This window comes from Pipistrellus kuhlii, unplaced genomic scaffold (genome assembly GCF_014108245.1).
Source record: "Pipistrellus kuhlii isolate mPipKuh1 unplaced genomic scaffold, mPipKuh1.p scaffold_m20_p_2, whole genome shotgun sequence".
In the NCBI taxonomy this organism is placed as follows: Eukaryota; Metazoa; Chordata; class Mammalia; order Chiroptera; family Vespertilionidae; genus Pipistrellus; species Pipistrellus kuhlii.
In genome coordinates, this window is record NW_023425515.1 from 46,570,928 (window position 1) to 46,593,045 (window position 22,118).

Consider the following 22,118-nt stretch of genomic DNA (forward strand, 5'->3'; position numbering starts at 1 on the left):
GTTTGACAAAAATTTAGAAATTTTTGTCAAAATATGAAAACTCTCCTTTTGTTGATTATAAAGGTACAAATGAGGACAATAAAAGGTATAATAAAACAAATATTTGTTTACTTAGTGCATTGTAATTTAAGATAATAGAAACATCGTATTTTTTAAAATATATTTCATTGATTTTTTTATAAGAAGAAGGGAGAAAGAGAGAGAGAGAGAGAGAGTTAGAAACATCGATGAAGATGAGAGAGAAACGTTGATCAGCTGCCTCCTGCACACCCCCTATTGGGGATGTGCCTGCAACCAAGGTACATGCCCTTGACTGGAATTGAACCTGGGACCGTTCAGTCCACAGGTTGATGTTCTATCCACTGAGCCAAACCAGTTTTGGCTATAGTATTTTTTTTCTTTGCCAAAAAATTTACCAAAAGGAGAGCAATCTGAACTTAAAGCTAGCAGAAGGAAGAAAGGAAATAATAAATATTAGAGCAGAAATGAATATAATAGTTGGAAAAAAACATAAAGAAGATCAACAAAACCAAAACTTGATTCTTTAAAATTAACAAAATTGACAAACATTTAGCTAGACAAGGAGGGGAAAAAAAGACTTATTTCTAAAATTAGGAATGAAAAAAGAGACATAAGAGAACACTTTTATTTATGAACAACTATATGCTAACCAACACATGAGATAACTTACATAAAATGAGTAAATTCTTCTGGCTTTTTATGTTCTAGCTCTTTGACTTGATTCTTGCGATCTTCCATTCTGTTTTTAGGACTCTGTATAATATTTTTTTATTTCAGACAATGTATTCTTTATTTCTTGTTGATCCCTTATCATTTCTTGTTGATTCCTTATTAATTCTAGTTGATCTCTTTTCATATCCTCATAGGTCTTATTGATCTTTTCTAGGAAATTCTTGAAAAACCTTATAAGTGTAGATTTGAACTCTATATCCAGTCGCTTTTTGTCCTCCATTTCTTTCGTTTGTGATCTATTTCGTTTCAGCATTTTCGCAGCTTCTTTGATGGAGCGGGGTTTCAGGATGGAGCCTACAGCTTTGGCTTCTGTCAGCCCCGCCCTATGCGGGTCCTTCAGTACTCGCCGCAAAGCGCCTCTGAGAGAAAGGTGCCCTCGATTTTCGCCTGCTACCAAACAGTCTAGGCTTTCCCCCAATGAGCCCGGTATTGGGGTTCAGTTCAGTTGGAAGTGGAGTTGGAGGTGGCGTACAGAGCAGTCTGGAGCCCGTCTCCTTCCCGCCAGGGCAATCCCACAGCACAGCCAACCTTCCCTTCTCTGCGCGCAATTTGCGCGCCTCCGGGACCTTCTTTCGCTGCTCCCCCGGGGTTCCGCCTTACAGCCCAGCTCCCTCTGTTTGAGGCTAGATCCCCAGGGTCTGGCCTAGAACTGGGGTTCAGAGAAGTCGGAACTGGGGCCCAACACAGTCGGAGCTTTTATCTCCTTCCTGCTAGGGAACGCCAGCCAGGCACTCAGCCTCCCTCCTCTCCAGCTCCATCCTCTCCTCGCGCGCCGCGTGTCTCCGTACCTTAGGCTTTTACAGCTCCTCCGCTCTTCCTTCTGGTTTTCTCCTTGCTTCTCGTTGTAGAATTTACAGTCAGTCGACTTTCCTGTAGTTCTGGGTAATGTCCATTTTATATTTTAGTTGTATTTTATTGAAATTGTTGTGTGCGGCTGCGTATGGGTGTTCCTTTATAGGTAACTACCTGCTTTGCTCTTGCTGCTTTTAATATTCTCTCTTTGTCTTTCACTCTTGGAATTTTAATTATGTTGTGTCTTGGTGTGGTCCTCTTTGGATTCCTTTTGTTTGGGGTTCTATTGATTATAATTTTTATCTTTATCTTTACCTGGGCAGCCATCTTGGATTCTCTATAAAATGGGTTAATTCTTAAGAAAGACACAAAGTACCTCTTCTATTCACTGTTGCATTGATATTCAGGACAACAAAGAATGAAAAATAAATTCAGATTGAGAAGGAAATGTACAACTATGTTCATAGGTTATGTCATAATGTATATAGAAAATCTTTTTAAAAAAATAAATTTTTATTGTTCAGATTATTACAAATGTTCCTCAATTTTTTCCCCTCCATTGCTCCCCTCCACCAGGTTCCCACCCCACCCTCTGCCCTTTCCCAACCCCCCATTGTCCTCATCCATAGGGGCACAGTTTTTGTTCAGTCTCTTCCCATACCCCCGCTCCCCTTTTCCCCAAGATGGTCAGTCCACTCCCCTTCTATACCTCTGATTCTATTATATTCAACAGTTAATATTGTTCATCAGATTTTTTAATTCCCTTGGCTTTTAGTTTCACTTGTTGATAGTTACATATTTGTTGATTATAATTTTTATCTTTATCTTCTTCCTCTTCCTAAATAACCCCCTTCAGCAATTCATATAATTCTGGTTTAGGAGTGATGAATTTCTTTAGCTTTTTTTTTTATTAGTGAAGCTCTTTATCTAGTCTTCGATTCTGAGTGATAGTTTTGCTGAGTAGAGCATTTTTGGCTGTAGGTTCTTGCTATTCATAACCTTGAATATTTCTTGCCATTCCCTTCTGGCCTGTATGGTTTCTGTTGAGAAATCAGCTGACAATCGTATGGGTGTTCCTTTATAGGTAACTACCTGTTTTGCTCTTGCTGCTTTTAATATTCTCTCTTTGTCTTTCACTCTTGGAATTTTAATTATGTTGTGTCTTGGTGTGGTCCTCTTTGGATTCCTTTTGTTTGGGGTTCTGTGCGCTTCCTGGACTTGTAAGTCTATTTCTTTCACCAGGTGGGGAAGTTTTCTGTTACTATTTTTCTAATATGCTTTGGGTATCTTGCTCTCTTTCTTCTTCTGGGACCCCCATAATTCTGATGTTGGTTCGTTTGAAGTTGTCCCAGAGGTTTCTTACACTATCTTCAACTTTCTGGATTCTCTTGTCTTCGTTCTTCTGCGGAGGAGTGTCCTCTGGGTCTTTGTGTTCTAAATCTTTGACTTGAATCTTCCATTCTGTTTTTAGGACTCTGTATAATATTTTTTTTATTTCAGACAATGTATTCTTTATTTCTAGTTGATCCCTTTTCATATCCTTATAGGTCTCGTTTATTTTATCGGCCTTTTCTTTTTTAAAAAATATATATATTTTATTGATTTTGTACAGAGAGGAAGGGAGAGAGATAGAGAGATAGAAACATCAATGAGAGAGAGTCATCGATCAACTGCCTCTTGCACACCCCCTACCGGGGATGTGCCCGCAACCAAGGTACATGCCCCTGACCGGAATCGAACCTGGGACCTTCGAGTCCACAGACCGACGCTATATCCACCTAGCCAAACCGATTTCATCTTATCGGCCTTTCTATTAAATTCTTGAAAAACCTTATAAGCGTGGTTTTGAACTCTATATCTTGTCGCTTCTTTTCCTCCATTTCTTTCATTTGTGATCTTTTTCCTTGTCTCGGCATTTTCACAGCTTCCCTGAGTTGTTAGTGTGGCTTTGTGTGCTAAGGTGTCCTATATAGTTCAGTGGTCACCCTCTCAGTTACCTGAGGTGGACAGCTTTGGTGTAGCCCTTTGTGGGCTATGTGTGCAGTCTTGTTGTTAAGCCTTTCTTGTTATTGGTATCACTGGAAAGCGTTGATCTCCAAGCCAATTGGCTATGAGGATCAGAAGTGTCTCAGCTAGGAGGGCTTCTGTCTATATAGAAAATGTTAAGAAATCTAACATAACATAACATAATGAACAAGTTTACCAAGGTTGTAGTATACACCTTCACCACCTAAAAATTAATTCTGTTTTTACACAGAAAATAGATGAATGGTGAATAAATGAATTTTTAAAAATCTTGACTATTACCAGTGGAAATACAAATTTAAATATAATTGATGTATAAATTAAAATGCATAATTTTACAGGCTCTTTTTATACAGTAAAGTAATGTTCTTCAGTGTTTTTAACGGTCTTAGTAGATGGATACTCATATTCTATGGGTATAAATGTACTAAATCAATTTTTTAGAACAGTTTAACCTGTTAACCGGGGAGTTCCCTTTTTAATTACGCAATGTACAACAGGCGCATACTCTTTCACTAGGACGTGTCAGTACGTCACACCCAGTGGACGTAATTTTATATTATTATTTTTTTATTTATACTTAATTAAAATAAATGAAATATATATTTTTTGTTTATATATAAAGCACAAAGGAAAATACAAAATTACAAACAAATAGAAAAGAATACCAACAAAAAAATGGAAACATCGAATTAAAAATTAAAAATTTTATAAACAATTATAAAGATTACAAAAAATATATATTTCTTATTTCTATACACAATAAAAAATATTTAAAAAGTTAACAATTACAGAACAATAAACAAAAGCACACAGATAAAATAGAAATATTGAGTTTAAAAAATTGAAATATAGATGTAAAAATTCAAAACTCAAGTTCTGTGTGATATATTTTAAAACAGTTGTTGATACATAGTACTACCTTACAATCCGGACACCAGTATGTAGATTCTTTCCTAACACCTTTTTTGTAGCAAACTCGGCATTTCCTGGATTTAGTTTTTCCTATATCACTTTTATTTGTTCTGGAAAATGCCTTTCAACTAAGCGTGATGGTTTAGATGTAGAGCTGCTTGTTGATGTCTTTGGGTGGGTTTTCACTATGTAGTTATCTACCAATTTCTCTACACACTCTATCAAAAAGTGTAATCAATCCAAATGACCTTTATCTTTTTTGTATATAATAAATGCATTGAAGCAGCACATAACAATTAATCGTAGAAAAATTTTTTTATAAAATTTTTTCACCCTATTACGGGCAGCCGTGTAGGCCACCATAACTCCATCTCCCAAATCTACGCCGCCCATATTCTTGTTATAATCCAGGACAACATTCGGTTTTTCTTGCCTTCTTCCTCTCTTTTCAGTCATTGTCTTTTCGTCATTATGAATAGAACTGAGCATCAATACGTCTTTTTTATCCTTCCATTTTAAAACCATAAATTTGTCTTTGATTCTTACTATATGTTCATTTTTCTGTAATTTTTTTTATTTTACTGGGGATTCCGACTCTGTTTATCCTCATTCTTCCAACAATGTCTGTATTGTTTTGACACAAGAGTTCAACCAAATGAATTGATGTACAGAAACTATCTAAGTAAATCCTATACCCTTTATTCAGTAAATCATATGCTAACTCCAAAACAATTCTTGTTTATTGTTTTTCTTGTGGGTAGTTCGAACCATAATTTGTGTCCTTGCCTGTGTATAAAATTATATTTTGTATGTATCCAGATTGGCTTTTACTCAAAATAAACAACTTCATTCCAAATCTAGCTCTTTTTGTAGATATATATTGTTTCCAAGATAAATTCCCTTTCCATCTATGCATATTTCTTGTTCACATACATAAAAACTTTTAAACTTTTCTGACAAATTATTGATGATTGGATCAATTTTATATGTTTTTCTATTATATAAAGGTTGGAGATATAAAAAATATAAGTAAATAATATATAATACAAAAATAGGTGGGTAAGTGTAAGTATGTACCCGTCACTGCTCACCCAGAACACGTCCACCACTCTCAATAGCGAAATTATACTGATTCCCTCCGTGTCTTAAATTCATGTCGAGACATGTATGGATGACTAATACCTTTGTTGTTCAGAAATATATGTCCCGCCCATTTCATGGCGCAACATATATTTCAAGGACGTATTCATATGTCCTACCCGTACTCAATATTGTTTACATTTGACGTATTTATAAGTCCTGCTCGGTTAACAGGTTAAACTATTAAGATTGGAATGGCTTTATAAATTATCATAGAATTCCACAATGGGGTACTGTACAATAGTTTTTAAATGAGATAATTCCTTCTAGCCCAATATGGGATGAACTCTAAGATACCTTATAGTAAAAATCAAGTTGCAGAACAAAAACCTTATGGTTTCATTTTCTTTAAAAACAAAACAAACAAACAAACAAAACTAAAACATACCTACACACATTCCTAAATGCCCAAGAGTGTGTGGGAGCCCTAAGCAAAGGATTAGGCTGGATGTTCAAGGTCCGTTTGCCTTATGCATGTACAAAGGCAAGGACACAGCAGTTTTACTGTATGCACTGCATAGGCATATGTTTCTATTAGGTCTAGTAATAATTAATGTCGTTTTCTAATACTTTTTTAAATCGAATTTATTTAAACAATACAACAAAATTTAATCAACAATATAGTTGCCGTTGTTTTCTACTACTTGTGCTCAACGCTCAGGAAGCATTTTAATCCCTCTGTTGTAAAATTCTTGTGATTTTGATGCAAAAAATTCGGTCAATGCATTTTTGAGGCATTCTTCATTAAATTTTTTTCCATGAAGGAAGTTTTGCAAAGAACGAAACAAATGGTAATCAGAAGGGGAAATATCAGGAGAATATGCAGGTTGAGGGAGAACTTCCCATTCCAACTGGCGCAGTTTTTCAGCAGTGATTCTTACAGTATGCGGTCGTGCGTTATCGTGGTGAAGAATGACGCCCTTCCGATTAATCAGCACGGGTTCTTTTTCTCTTAAAGCTTGGGCTAACCTTTCCAATTGGGCACTATACACTGCACTTGTAATGGTTTGGGTAGATGGTAAAAGTTCATAATGAAGAATTCCTTTAAAATTCCACCAAACACACAACATCACTTTTTTCGCATGCAAGTCAGGTTTTGGCGTGGGCTGCGGAGCCTCATTTTTGTCCAACCATTGAGGCCGCCTTTTCAAATTAACATACAGCACCCATTTTTCATCTCCGGTAACAATTTGCTCTAAAAACGGCAAACGGTTTTGACGAGAGAGGAGCAAACTGCAAATTGTGACTCTTTGATTACGGTTGTTGTCGGTCAACTCATGAGGAACCCATTTTCCAAACTTTTGGACTTTGCCAAGTGCACGCAATTGATTGGAAATTGTTTTTTGTGAACAATTTAAAGTTGTCGCAAGCTCTTGTTGGGTAATTTGAGGATTTTGCACCAAAAGAGCTTGAAGAGCTTCTTGATCAAAATTGGACACACGGCCTCGACCACTCTTGTCATCTAACGAAAAATTTCCCTCGCAAAATTTCTCAAACCAACGCTGGCATTTTCTGGCGCTAACTGCATCTTGACCAAGAGCACTACAGATGTTTTTTGCAGCCTCACTTGCTTTTCTTCCTAATTGGAACTCGTAAAGCATGCAGTGCCGAATATGCTCTTCATCCGCCATCTTCTTAGCCCTAGTTTTGCAAGAAAAACCAAACCAAACACAAACTTTTTCAAGCAAAACTTGTTAATTGCACTTCACACGTTCTGTAGATACCACGTGTTTGAAGGTTATGTCAATACAAGTCAACGCCAAGCAAGATTTTAAACGAATGTTAAAAACGACATTAATTATTACTAGACCCGATATAATCCAAATATTGATGTCTCTATTTGGCAAGAACTCTCTTTTGTCTACGTTGCTATAAGAGTGTGTTGCTGGCCAGCAGGTGGCTGGCTCCTGTTTGCTGTGGCTACTTTGTGAGGCTGCTTTTGCACAGCTGCTTTGTGGGGCTACTTTGAAGAGCTACTTTGTCTGATGGCTCCTAATTAGCAGTGGTCACTTGGTCTGCAATAAAGTCTCTTATCTGCCTACCACTTCTTATATCTTCTCTGTCTAATAACCTGCGTTCAAGGAGGTACAGCACAAGTATAGACTTGTGCTCCCAACAAGCGAGGTTCAGGAGTAAATGCTCTGACAGAGTGGAAAGAAGAAGAGTTCAGTCTTGGGGATTGGGAAGAAGAGGGCTAAAATCAAAATTGGCCATTTCATTAACATACATAAACAACTTCACTTATCATAACTTGCTGATATCATAGACAATAAAAATGGATATTTTCTTTTCACACACCTTTATATTCTTTAAATCAATCCCATATTTTTCTTACCTTTGATGTAAATATTTACCACCTTTTAAAAAGCAGAAAGCAAGGCAACATGTTTTAAAATAAATGTCTTGGTGACTTTCTTTTAGGTGAATAGTGTGTGTTTAGAAGAAGTTACTCATGAAGAAGCAGTGACTGCTTTAAAGAACACGTCTGATTTTGTTTATTTGAAAGTGGCAAAACCTACAAGTATGTATATGAATGATGGCTATGCACCACCTGATATCACTAACTGTAAGTCCTTTTGCTTTCATCTATGTTATTGTTGCCTTAGCTACCTGTCTTAGTCTCCTTGTATTAATAGTAGATTCTTTTTTTTTAATCTTTATTACTGAGAGTATTACAGATGTTCCCTTATTGTCCCCCTCCACCCAATTCCAAACCCACTCCAGACCTTCACCACCCTATTGTCTGTGTCCATAGATAATGCATATAAGATCTTTTTTTAAAATATATTTCTATTAATTTTTTACAGAGCGGAAGGGAGAGGGATAGAGAGCTAGAAACATAAATGAGAGAGAAACATCGACCAGCTTCCTCTTGCACACCCCTTACCAGGGATGTGCCCGCAACCAAGGTACATGCCCTTGACCTGAATCGAACCTGGGACCTTTCAGTCCTCAGGCCGACGCTCTATCCACTGAGCCAAACCGGTTTCAGCATATCTTTGATTAATCTCTTCTCACTCCCCTCCTTCCTCCTGTCCTCTAAGATTTGTCCTGTTTTCATGTGTCCATACCTCTGGTTCTATTTTATTCATGTTTATTTTGTTCATTTGATTTCTTGTTTATTTTGATTTTTAGATTTAATTGTTGATAGATATGTCTTTACTGCCATTTTATTGTTCATATTTTTTATCTCCTCCCCTCCTCCTCTTTCTTCTTTTTCCTCCTCTTCTTAAGGATTACTCTTCAACATTTCCTGTAATATTAGTTTGGTAGTTGATTAACTTCTGTAGCTTTTTCTAGTCTTTGAAGCTTTTTATCTGATCTTCAATTCTAAACAATAGCTTTGCTGAATAGAGTGATCTTGGTTGTAGTACCTTGCTATTCATCACTTTGAATGTTTTTTTTTGTTTGTTTGTTTTGGTTTTTTTTGTTTCTGAACCTGTTTTATTATACAGATGGGGTGGGGCTCAGTCCTTCTTGGCTGCTGCCTTCCTCGTGGCTGCAAGGACATTGCTCAGCTCCTCTCTCTTCCTCTTGTCTCAAATGTGTGTCCCCACCCTTTTCTTGATGAATTTCAGGGCCCTCTTGTCCTTAGAGACCTTGAGCAGCTCCATGGCATGATGCTCATAGGGGGCAAAGCCACACACCTCTCGGATCATGTCCCGAACGAACTTGGTGTGCTTGGTGAGGCGTCCGCCGCGGCGGCTGTGCCTCGGCTTGCTCACGTTCTTGGTCACCTTATGGCCCTTGTTGAGGCCCATGGCCATGGGGTAGCGCAGAGCCATGGCTGCTGCTCTCCTCAATGGCTGCCGGCGGAAGGGCTCCACTTTGAATATTTATTGCCACTTCCTACTGGTCTGCAAAGTTTCTATTGAGAAATCAGCTGACAGTCACATGGGCACTCTCTTGTAGGTAACTGTTTCTCTTGCTGCTTTTTAGATTTTTTTTTTTTTTTTTTTTTGTCTTTAACCTTTGGCATTTTTATTATGATGTGTCTTGGTATGGGCCTCCTGGGATTCCCCTTGTTTGGGACTCTGTGTTTCTTGGACTTGTAAGTATTTCTTTCAACAAGTAGGGGAAGTTTTCTCTTATTTCTTCAAAGAGGCTTTCAATATCTTGCTCTCTCTTCTCCTTCTAGCACCCCCATAAGGCAAATGTTGGTGCACTTGAAGTTGTCCCAGAAGCTCCTTAACACTATCTTCATGTTTTTTGATTCATTTTTCTTTTAGCTCTTCTGATCAGGTGTTGTATGTTTCCTCATATTCCAAATCATTCATTTAATTCTCAGAATCCTCTACTCCACTGTTGAATTCTTGTAAGTTATTCTTTATTTTAGTAAGTGTATGCTTAATGTCTGACTGGCCCTTTTTCATGTCTTTGATGTTCTCACTAAGGTTTTGAAAATTCTCACTAAGATGCTTGAAAATCTCACTAAGTCCCTTGAAGCTCTCAGTAAAGATCCCTGAGCAACCTTATAACCATTGTTTTGAACTCTGAATATCATTTATTTCTGTTTCTGGAGACTTCTTCTGTTCTTTCATTTGTGACATGATTCTTTGTCTGCACATTTTGGCTATTTCTGTGTATTAGGTAGAGCTGCTATGTCTCCTGGAATTGGTAGAGTGGCCTTGTGTAGTAGATGTCCTTTTGCACATCTTGTTGTAGTTGAGCCTTGATTGCTGTTGGCATTAGCAGGAGGAATTGACCTCCAGGCCAGTTAGCTGTGAGGACCAGCTGTGACTATAGTGGAAGAGCTGCTATGCAGGAGACACTCCTGTGGAGCAAGACTTGCTTCATTGTGCTTTGGAGCTCACTAAGTCTGCCCCTTTAGTGTGTCACTTGTGGCTATGTAGGGTTGTAATCTCATGGTTTGAAGGTTTGAAGCTTTCCACCAGGTGTACTGGCTCATGGGTCTTCCTGGAGGTGTAAAGTCAGCCACTGCCTGGGGCCACCTAGCAGGAGCTACAGATTAATCTGCACATAGCTGCTACTTGTACTAGGCCTGGAAGTGCCCAGGCAGGCCCAGCTCTGAAGCAAGGAAGTCTGGTGCTAGTCCTGGGTCTTGGGCCTCTTAATGAAAGGTGTGGGGTACAGACACCAGCTGCTGCTTGTTTGAGAGATTTTAGGAAAGTCTATCCTGAACTATTATAGAACATGCCATTCATATGGAAAAGTTGCTGCAAACAGCTTGGGGCGGGGAAGGGGTATCTCAGGGAATCATCAGGGGGGAGCAAGCAGTGTGAGACAAGCTAATGAAAACTCAGATATGGCTGTTGGTCATCTCTGGAATTGAGGGGAGGTCCCAACATGGGAACAAGGATCCCTGTGAGATCTCCTGTCTGTGAGAAAGCTGCACCTGAGTTCTTACCCTGATGCCAGACAATGCAGTTCCTCCCTGAATGTTCCAGGTTCTTATCAAACTGCTGCCCTAGTGCTGCCCTTTGAGAAGTCTGCCTAGATCTCTAGCAGCAGCTGTGTTACTCAGCCCAGTTATCACTGGTTTCTACAGCCTGAGGTTATGAGGACTTTTCTTTCCAGCTCTTGAACCTTCAGCTGTGTGTCCAGTGAGGGACTGGGACCTCTTTCTCCTCACTGGAGGCCTCCGTAGCCACAATATCCTTCCTGATTAAAAACACACCACACATGGGCATCATCCCTCTCCTCTCCTACCAGTCTCAGTGTGCTTTCTTCTTTACTTCTCTACTTTTAGGGCTTACATTCAGCCAGATTTCAGGTGGTTCTGAATTATGTATTTTAGTTATAATTTTGTTGTGGTTTTTGGAAGCAGCATGTAACAGCATTTACCTATGCCACCATCTTGATTCCCCTGTATTCTTAGATGTTAATGTATCTTTATAAAAAGTTCACAATATAAAGTTAAGACATTATACAAATATTTTTAAAGGAACTACTAAGCATTTTAACCTAATAATTTTTAAAAATTAATTTTAAGTTAAAATCTTCATAATGGGGGTAAGTCTTTTCTTTTTTTCTTTTCTTTTTTTTAAATATTTTATTGACTTTTTACAGAGAGGAAGGGAGAGGGATAGAGAGCTAGAAACATCTATGAGAGAGAAACATTAACCAGCTGCCTCCTGCACACGCCCCACTGGGGATGTGCCCGCAACCAATGTACATGCCCTTGACCAGAATCGAACCTGGGACCTTTCAGTCCGCAGGCCGACGCTCCACCACTGAGCCAAACTGGTTTCGGCAAGGTGGGGATAAGGCTTTTCACCTTTATTTTATAACAGCAATTACTAACACTTAAAGCATTGATTCTCAAACTTTTATGTAAATAGCAGTCGCCAAAGGTTATTTGTAAATAATGTAGATTCTTGTTTTGTTTTAATAGTTTTAGAGTACAGAAATTTATTTAAATAAGCAATTGATTCTTTTAACAAGCAAGATAATTTTAATGATTCTAGTGCTGCTGGCTCATGGCCCACACTTTGAGAAACACTAATTTAAAATACAGTATTTCAGAAACTTAGACTTTTTTATAGTCTCAACTATGTGCATACAGATGTTATTTCTATACTTGAAACTCCTAGTGTATTCCCTAACTATATTTGTTTACAATACAATTGTGTTGCCTGGAATTAAATTGTTAATGAAAGTACTTATGTTGTTTCCTATTTGATTGTCATTTTTTTTAATGTACAAGCTGAGATGAAATTTAAATCTATTTTAATGTATTGGTGTTGATTACAAAATGAAAGTTTTATTTGATTTGGTGCATTGAGTTCATTTTAGAAGCACCATGTGTGGTAAAGATCTTTAATATATTCCTTATAATATCTTTTATCAGGTTTTTCTTTTTTAAATTGTAGAGATATTTGTGAATTTTGCAAGTGTCAATATTTCTAATTTTAAAGTTGGCAAAATTCATTATAACCAGTAATTATTGTAAGTTAAATACAAATTATAGCTCTAGCTGGTTTGGCTCAGTGGATAAAGTGTTGACCTATGGACTGAAGGGTCCCAGGTTTGATTCTGGTCGAGGGCACATGCCTAGGTTGCAGGCTCAGTCCCCAGTAAGTAACCAATGAATGGTTCTCATCATTGAAGTTCCTCTCTCTCTCTCTCTCTCCCTCCCTCCCTCCCTCTCTCTCCCTCTCTCTCTCTCTCAGAAATCAATAAAAATATATTTTTTAAATATACAAATTATATTTTGAAATACATTTACTGTCCTCCAGTGGTACATCTTTATTATCTGCTCATTATTTATGCAAGTATAACTAATAGTATTTCACTAATATTATTCAATCTCTTTAATGGACAAGAATGATGTCTTATATTTTATTTGTGTCAGAAGAAACTTTGGTACTTTTTTAAAATTCTTAAATACTGTTGATTTTGAGCACAAATCTATATATAAGGACTTTATGTATTTTTATTTGTGCTTGCAAATTCAGTAGCAAGCTAGTCACCAATTTGGGTATCAATCTTATTTATTATGCTGCTTTATCTGTTCAAGACAACTATGTATATTATTTAGCAATAAAAAGAGTGATATCTTGCCATTTACAATAACATAGATAGACCTAAAAGGTATTATGCTAAGTGAAAAAAGTCAGACAAATAACATGATTTCACTTATATGTACAATCTTAAGAAAAACAAATGAAATAGAACCAGGCCCCTAGATGCAAAAAATAAACTGATGGGGTAGGGTCCAGGAAAAAAAGAGATACCTATGTGCACATTTGTAACAATTGGTCTACAAATTGAGAATTGGTGTCCTGTTTATGACAAAATATACGAATAGCCAGGCTGCTTCTTACAAATATGTTGAACTGAAAAATATCTTTTATTGAATTATTCCTTTTTATTTATAATATGACATTTTAAAAGTGGAAGAGCTAGTTCTAAAGAACAGTAATTAAATAATGATTTGTTGTTTTCCCTAGAGGCATCTGTTATTGAACTAATAGAATAATGATTTTCAACCTTTTTCATCTTATGCTGTACACAAACTAATTACTAAGAAAGATATATGTTTTGCTGATCTGACCAAAAACATAGGTAAAATTTTTATGGATTTATAAAAAAATAATAATAATAGTAATTATCTACCCTTTTTTGCTTCAAAGTGACTTTTTTAAAAATCAGGTGCCTATCTATAGTATATAAAGCCAAGCGACTGGAACAGTGGAAGGACCAGAACAACCCCAAACAATTGGTCACTATGAGGCACACTGTAGCGGCCAACTGGCCCAATGGGGGTCCAGATCAGCCCTCCCAACTGCCCACAGTCCCTCCCTTTGGCCAGCCCTTCCCCCAGTCGGCCCCCTACCCTGATTGAGCCTGGTGGCCAACCTCCCATGTCCCCTTCCCCACCTCCCATCCCCCAACACCTACTCAACCCCAATTGGTTCCCATTGGGGTGTGCCATCAGGGTCTCATCCATGCACGAATTCATTCACCGGGCCTCAAGTACTTTTATATAAGGATTTCTGGTACCAACAATTAACCAATTAGATTCTGCCTTATTTTGCTACTAGAGGCCAGGTGCATGAAATTGTTGTTCAGTGGCAGGAGGGGTGTCCCTCAGCACAGCCTGCACCCTCTCCAGTCTGAACCCCTTGAGGGATGTCCAACTGCCTGTTTAGGCCTGATCCCCATGGGCAGTCGGACATCCCTCTCACAATCCAGGACTGCTGTGGCTCCCAGCTGCTCACCTGCCTGCCTTCCTGATTGCCCCTAACCGCTTCTGCCTGCCAGTCTGATCACCCCCTAACCACTCCCCTGCCAGCCTGATTGATGTCTAACTGCTCCTCTACTAGCCTGTTTGCCCCCAACTTCCCTTCTCTGCCATTCTGGTCACCCCTAACTGCCCTCCCCTGCAGGGTTGATTGCCCCCAACTGCCCTCCCTTGCAGGCCTGGTCCCTCCCAACAGTCCTCCCCTGCTGGCCATCTTGTGGTATCCACGTGGGGGCAGGGTCTTGTGTTGGAGTGATGGTCAATCTGCATATTATTCTTTTTTTAGACAGGATAAAGACCTGGTGTATGGGTGGGGCCAGCTGGTTTGCCCTGAAGTGTGTCTCGGCTCAGGGTGGGAGTTCCTTTGGGATGTGGGTCGGCCTGAGCGAGGGGCCTGTGGTGGTTTGCGGGCCGGCCACGCCCCCCGGCAACCCAAGCTGAAGCCCTGGTATCTGGGATTTATCTTCTACAATGAAACTTTGTGGCCCGGAGTGGAGCCAAACCTTCTGCTCGCTCCATGGTGGCAGCCATTTCTGTTGGGATTTATTTATCTTCTATAATTGAAACTTTGTAAACTTAAGTGGAGGCCTGGGGCAGCCAGGGTGTGCAGAAACTTGGCTTCCTCCATCGCCAGGGAAAACCCAAGCCTCACTCCTGCTCTCTCTGTGGCTGCAACCATCTTGGTTGGGTTAATTTTTATACTCACTCCTGTTTGGCTGGTGGGTGTTGCGGAATGATGGTTGATTTGCATATTAATCTTTTATTAGACAAGATGTGACCAATAAGATGCAACTCTTTATATGACCTTATATATTTACAGTTCAAGACAGAGCATTCACACCAATTAGTTATTATTATGTTGGATTTTGTCATTTTTTTTGTTATTTGATAATCTAAGGGAAAAGAGGTCAGTGTCCTTGACTAAATAGTCAGGTATTGCATGTTTTAAAAATTCTTGCAGCACACCAGTTTAAAAGTCATTGTAATAGAACATTGTAAAAATATTGACGTTTACCTTCCTAGTTTAACTTTATCACAATGTTCTGTTTCCATTCCCTTCTCTTCTTAGGAAACTACAGTTATGGGTGTTGTTATATACTTTCAATTCATGTTCATACTATATATGCAGCTTCTAAATAATTTGTGATTTTCTTAAATATTTGTGTTTAAATATTTTTTTACATAAATGATTTTTACCTATTAGCTTTCCTAAAGCCGTTGCCTTCAGATTATTCAACCTATTTCCTGTCCCTTATGTTATCTGGTTTCCTCTTCTTCAATCCTGCTATAGTCACTGAAGATTTCAGTGTCAGGCCCATTATTCTCCTTGCTACTACTGTTCATGTTGTCATTCTTAGTGATATCCATTCAGAATCCACACTGATAATTCACTCAACAGCCTGGAGACTTTGTTAACTGTTCTTTTCCTCTTTAATCATCTTGCTCTCCAGCTCAGATACTTGCTTCAAAGATAATAATTTAGATCTGATCATCAGTATCTTCACTGACTCTATAATCTTGATTAAAGCAATCCCATTCTCTTACTGCACTTTTTATTTCATTTATTCCTATCCTAAAATTCGTCCTCACTTTAACCTTTAATCATTTGATGCTATTACTTGGTCTTGACCCCTTGTGTCTCCATTTGTTTACTATTTTTCAAGCTTAGCTTGCATAATTTGTCATAATATTCTCTTATTTGCACATGTCTCTCTTGCCCACTCTTTCATTGGCAGAATCCTAATTCTGGTTCATTCTGTTATCTTCCTTCTTTTCTGCTTCCTAAAAAGCAGAACATGACTGGAGAAAAGCACAGAATTGTAATTAAAGTTATGACCATAAATCCCAGATGGGTCCACACTGTTGTGATTATAATCAAAATATGTATAATAACCAAAATATGGTACCCATAAAAATATGTTTGTTGATCTGACAGCATAGTTTCTCTGCTGACATTAAAATGCCCATCCTTTTGCATTTTTAATTTATATTCTCTTCTACTAGAAGACCTGTGAAATTTTTGATTTGGCCACATATCTCTCACCACTTCAAGTTCTACTTGCTTCTTTCCCAAACTTGGAGTATCTTGATATCTAAGGACAATAAATTAAGCTTTCTTGTTTTATAGTTCTTTCAGGAGTCTCTTAACCTAGGATTTTGGTTTTGGAAATAGCATTGTGTTATCTGACCTTTTTTGTGAAGCTTTCATTTCTCTAATTTTTAACTCCTTAAAAATTAATTTTTAATTTTCTATTCTTAGCTCTTGCTAGAATTACAGCCTATATATAATATTTATTATTATTTAAGTGAACCAATTGTTTTTGGTTATTTTTTTAATTTTTGCTTTTTATTTAAAATGTTTTATCAATTTGAGAAAAAAAGGAAGAGAGAAATATCAATGTGAGAGAGAAATATAGATCACCTGCCTCCTTCATGTCCCCAGTTGGGGGTCGAGCCTGCAACCCAGGCATGTTCCCTGGCCAGGAATCTAACCAGTGACCTTTGGTGCATGGGACAAAGTTCAACCAACTAAGCCATACCTGCCAGGGCTGTTATTTGCTTTTATGGTGCTTTTGCTTTAAAGGTACATTAAAAAGGATAATTATAAATTGGATTGACAGATCTGAGGTAGTGTCAGGGCATAGACATCTTTTAATACATATTAGAGCAATTTTAGGTTCGCAATAAAAATAAGTAGCAGGTAAAGAATTTCCATATACCTCCTCCTTCCATACGCACAGCCTCCCCTATTATCAACATCACCCACCAGAGTGATACATCTCTTACAATTGATGACCCTACATCACCACATCATTATCCAAAGCCCCTAGTTTGCATTAGGATTCACTTTTGGTGGTGTACATTCTGTGGGTTTGAGCAAATGCATCTAGTCATATATCTACCATTATAGTATCATCCAGCATATTTTCATTACCCTAAAAATTCAGCCTCCATAGTTTTGCCTTTTCCAATCATATCACATGGTTGGAATCATATAGATATAGCCTTTTGAGATTGGATTTTTCCTGAAGTAATATGCATTTAAGATTCTGTCATATCTTTTCATGGCTGGAGTTAGTGCTGGATAACTCTTTGTCCAGATATACTACATTTTATTTATTAACCTATGAAGGAACATTTGGTTTCTTCTAAGATTTGTCAGTTATGAATAAAGCTGCTATAAACATCCATGAACAGGTTTTTCTTTAGACATAAGTTTTCAATTCCTTTGGAGTAAATACCCAGGACTGCAATTACTGGTTCATATGCTAAGAATACATTTAGTTTTATAAGAAACAGCCAAGGAGATTAAAAATGGCAGCAGAGTAGGTGGCTGCTGCACAGACATGCTCCCACGAACAAGCTGGAATTACAACTGAAATACAGAAAGGCTTCCTGAATAATCAACAGAAAACTCACAGGAGAGAATCCTGATACCCACGACTGAAGGTGGAGACCTCATAGAGACTGTAGGAGGGACAGCGGCGCAAAAGGGCTGGCCCAGTGCCCACAGACAGGAACTGAATTCCCGGAGAGCTATTTCAGCTGGAGTGGGGGTGGGGAGATACCACAGGGAACTCTGGAATCTAATCCCCAAGCTGGGCTCCCCAGAAGAGAGCACCAAATCTGAGGAGGGTACCGACATAACATCCAGCTGTGAAAAGCAGCAGGGTGCTGTCTGCCAGGGAGTGGCAGCTGAAAGTTCGGGCACCCTCTTAAAGGGTAAATGCACAAAAATTCCCTGTGAAGCCACACACCTTGTGCTCTGGCAGAGGGAAGATGAAGCCGACTGAAGCTGTGAGAACAGAACCCAGGACTAGGGGCTTGGGGGATAGAGCTCAGAAGGCAGACACCCCAAGTTTCCTGGGCTAAGTCATTCACTCATACAACAGAGGACATCTTTACCACATACACATTTGCCTTGCTTCAGGGGAAGACACACCCTATTGGAAAACACCTTGCCCTGTGGCTACTTAAGAAATTAAAAGTAACTGTTAGCCTCCAGGGAGAAGCAATTGCTCCACCCTTTTGATAAAAACTCTCCACCTCTGAGGGCGATTGCCTGGGGCTGTTCAAGTCAGAATCCTATCAATCTGTAGACCTAGACAGTATCTGAGTCTTTGCTTGATCCAATTAGTCAGAAACACCCTTGAACACTGTCCTGCACTAGACATTGAGAGGTATAGAGGACTACTTAAAACATAGTCACAAACCCAGACAACCAAAATGAGAGACAAAGAAACAACCCTCAAATGAAAGAACTAGAGAATTCTCCAGAAGAAGAGATAAATGAAGCAGAAATAAGAAATTTATCTGAAACAGAGTTCAGAGTAATGATGGTAATTACCCTGTTTATGATGTTAATGATGCTAAAATGCTCAACAGTATGAAAAAAGATGTAGTAACTATGAAAAAAGAACAGTCTGAGATTAAGAATGTCATAAGACAAAGAACAAAATGGAAGGAATACACAGCAGATTAAGGAAAGCTGAAGATCGAATCAGTAAATTAGAAGACAGAGTTGAAAATATCATTCAATCAGAGAACCAAAAAGAAAAGAACAATTAAAAACAGGAGGACAGCTTAAAGGACCTGGGGACAATATGAAATGTAACAATATTAGAATAGCAGGTGTGCCAGAAGAGGCAGAAAGTGAGAAAGGCATAGAGAAGGTGTTTGAAGAAATAATGGCAGAAAACTTCCCTAACCTGGTAAAGGAAAAAGTCACACAAGTTCAGGAGGCACAAAGAATCCCAAACGCATTAAAATGCCAAAAATTAAAGACAAAGAGAAAATCTTAAAGGCAGCAATAGAAAAGAAAACTGTTACCTACAAAGGAGTTCCCATAAGCTGACAGCTGATTTCTCATCAGAAACTCTACAGGCCATAAGGGAATGGAATGGAGTACTCAAGGTAATTGAAAGCAAGGATCTGAGACCAAGATTACTACATGTAGCAAGGCTATCATTCAAAATAGTCAAATAAAAAGCTTCCCAGACCAAAAAAAAAGGAATTCATCATTACCAAGCCAGCATTATAAGAAATATTAAGGTTTATTGTTTGTAACATTATTATGTTTAAGATCATCTTTCTTTAAATGTTAAAAAATAAAAAATTAATTGATTTTTTTTTTTTAAAGAAACAGCCAAACTGGCTTTCAGAGTAGCTGTATCATTTTGCAGTCTTACTAGCAAAATATGAGAATCCCTGTTGCTCTTTATCCTCACTAGCATTTGATGTTAGCAGTGTTCTGTAATTGGCAGTATCTCATTGTTTTAATTAGCATTTCCCTAATGACATATATGATGGGGAGTATCTTTTCGTATGCTTATTTGCCATCTGTATATCTTTTTTTGTGAAGTGTCTCTTAAAGGTTTTTGACACTTTTTTTTTTTTTCCAATTGCAGTAGACCTGCAATATTAGTTTCAGGTGTACCTCATAGTAATTAGACATCTTATATACCTTACAAAGTGATTGCCTTAAAAAATCTAGTACCCATCTGGAACTATACATCATTTTTACAGTATTATTGACTATATGCCCTATGCTCAACTTTACATATTTTGGCACATTTTTTAAAGTGTTTTTTTGTTGTTGTTGTCTTATTGTTAAGGGTTCTTTATATATTGATATTTTGCCTAACAGTCCTTTATCAGATATGTCTTTTGCAAATATTCTCTCCCAGTCTTTGTCTAATCTTTTAATTCTCTAGACATTGTCTTTCACATAACATAAACATTTAATTTTAATCAATTGTAGTGCTTGTCACTTCTTTCTTTCATGGAATATGCTTTTGATGTTGTATCTAAAAGTCATTGCCAAACCCAAGGTCATCTTGATTTTCTTCTGTGTTATCTTCTAGGAAGTTTTATAGTTTCGTTTTTTTATGTTTAGGTCTGTGATCCATTTTGAGTTAATTTTTATAAGGTTTATGTCTAGATTCAGTTGCATGTGGATATCCAGATGTTCCAAGCATCATTTGTTAAAAAGACTATCTTTGCTCCATTGTATTGCCTTTGCTTCTTTGTCAAAGATCAGTTGACTATTATATGGGTCTGTTTCTGGATTCCCTATTTTGTTCCATTTATCTGTTCTGCTATTCTTTTGCCAATGCCACATGGCATTGATTACTGTAGCTTTATAGGAAGTCTTCAGTGCGAGTTTCCCAACTTTCTTCTTGTTCAGTATTGTGTTGGCTATTCTGGGTCTTTTGCCTCTGTGTAAACATTAGAATCATTTTGACAATATCTTCAAAAAATGTGCTGGTATTTTGACTGAGTTTGCATTGAATCTGTAGATCAAGTTGGAAAGAACTAATATCTCACAATATTGAGTCTTCCTATTTATGAACATGAAATATCTCTATATTTATTTAACTCTTTCATATCTTTCACCAGAGTTTTGTAGTTTTTCTCACATAAATTATATTTTTTAATTAGGTCTATTTACACATGCTATATAATTTAGGGGATGCTAATGTAAGTGGTATTGAGTTTTTTATTTCAAATTCAACTTCTTACTATATAAGAAAACAGTTTACTTTTATATATTAACCTGTATCTTTCAACCTTGCTATGATTGCTGCTTAGTTCCAAAAGGGGTTTTTTGGTCAATTTTTTTCAGATTTTCTACACAGATAATGATGACATCTGCATACAAAGACATTTTTATTTCTTCTTAATATATGTGCCTTTTACTTCCTTTTCTTATCTTATTGCTTTTGCTGGGGCATCCTTCACTTGTTCCTAATCTCAATGGTAAAGCTTCAAGGATCTTACCATTAAGTATGAGATTAGCTGTAGGAATTTTGTAGATTACTTTTTTTTTAAATTGATTTTTCTTACAGAGAGGAAAGGAGAGAGATAGAGAGCTAGAAACGTAGATGAGAGAGAAACATCGACCAGCTGCCTCTTGCACACCCCCTACCAGGGATGTGCCCGTAACCACTGTACATGCCCTTGACTGGAATTGAACCTGGGACCTTTCAGTCCGCAGACTGACGGTCTACCGCTGAGCCAAATCGGTTTCGGCTAGATTACTTTTTTATCAAGTTGAAGACACTCCCTCTATTCCTAGTTTACAGAAAGTTTTTATCATAAATTGATACTGGATTTCATTAAATGCTTTTTCTGCATTTGTTGATTTGATCTTGTGTTAGCCTATTGTTGTGTTAGCCTATTGATGTGTTAGATCTTATTAATTGATTTTTGAAGGTTGAACCAGCCTTGCATATTATTTGACTGTCTATTGCAAATCTCAGATGCTTGTGGTACATAATTATTTTTATACATTGTTGAATTTTTTTGCTTATATTTTGTTGAACATTTTTTTTCATCTATGTTTATGAAAGACATTGTTCTATAGGGGTTTTTTGTTGGGGGGGGGGTTGTAATTTCTTTGTCTGGTTTTGTTAATCGGCTGATGCTGGGTTCATAGAATAAGTTAGGAAATATTCCCCTGGCTTCTATCTGCTGGAAGAAACTATGAAGAATTGTTATAATTTCTTCATTAAATTTTTGGTAGAATTCACTAGTGAACACATCTGAACCTGCTGCTGCTTTGGAAGGTTATCAGTTATTGATTCAATCTATATATATATATATAAAAGCCTAAGTGACCATCGCAACTGAAACAACCAAACAGTCAACTGAACAGACTACATGGGGCGACAAGGCCAGCAGGGGCGTTAGTGAGGGACAACCATACAACTGAGCAGCAGGCTGTGTGGGGCGACCAGGCCACCAGGGGGTGGTATTTGGGGACGACCAGGCTTGCAGGGCAGGG

The 22,118-nt window shown here is 37.8% G+C and overlaps 1 protein-coding gene and 1 pseudogene across 19 annotated transcripts in view; one reads left to right on the forward strand and one right to left on the reverse strand.

Moving 5' to 3' along the window:
• The window catches only part of DLG1 (discs large MAGUK scaffold protein 1), a 246,509-nt gene that overhangs the window by 135,895 nt on the left and 88,496 nt on the right, over window positions 1–22,118 (forward strand). For all 19 annotated transcript variants that reach the window (XM_036448105.2, XM_036448104.2, XM_036448107.2 and 16 more), the window contains one exon: window positions 8,047–8,191. In XM_036448105.2, the coding sequence (XP_036303998.1) occupies window positions 8,047–8,191 (145 nt within the window). The remainder of the gene's footprint in view (window positions 1–8,046; window positions 8,192–22,118) is intronic.
• Window positions 9,056–9,452, reverse strand: LOC118724616 (annotated as a pseudogene).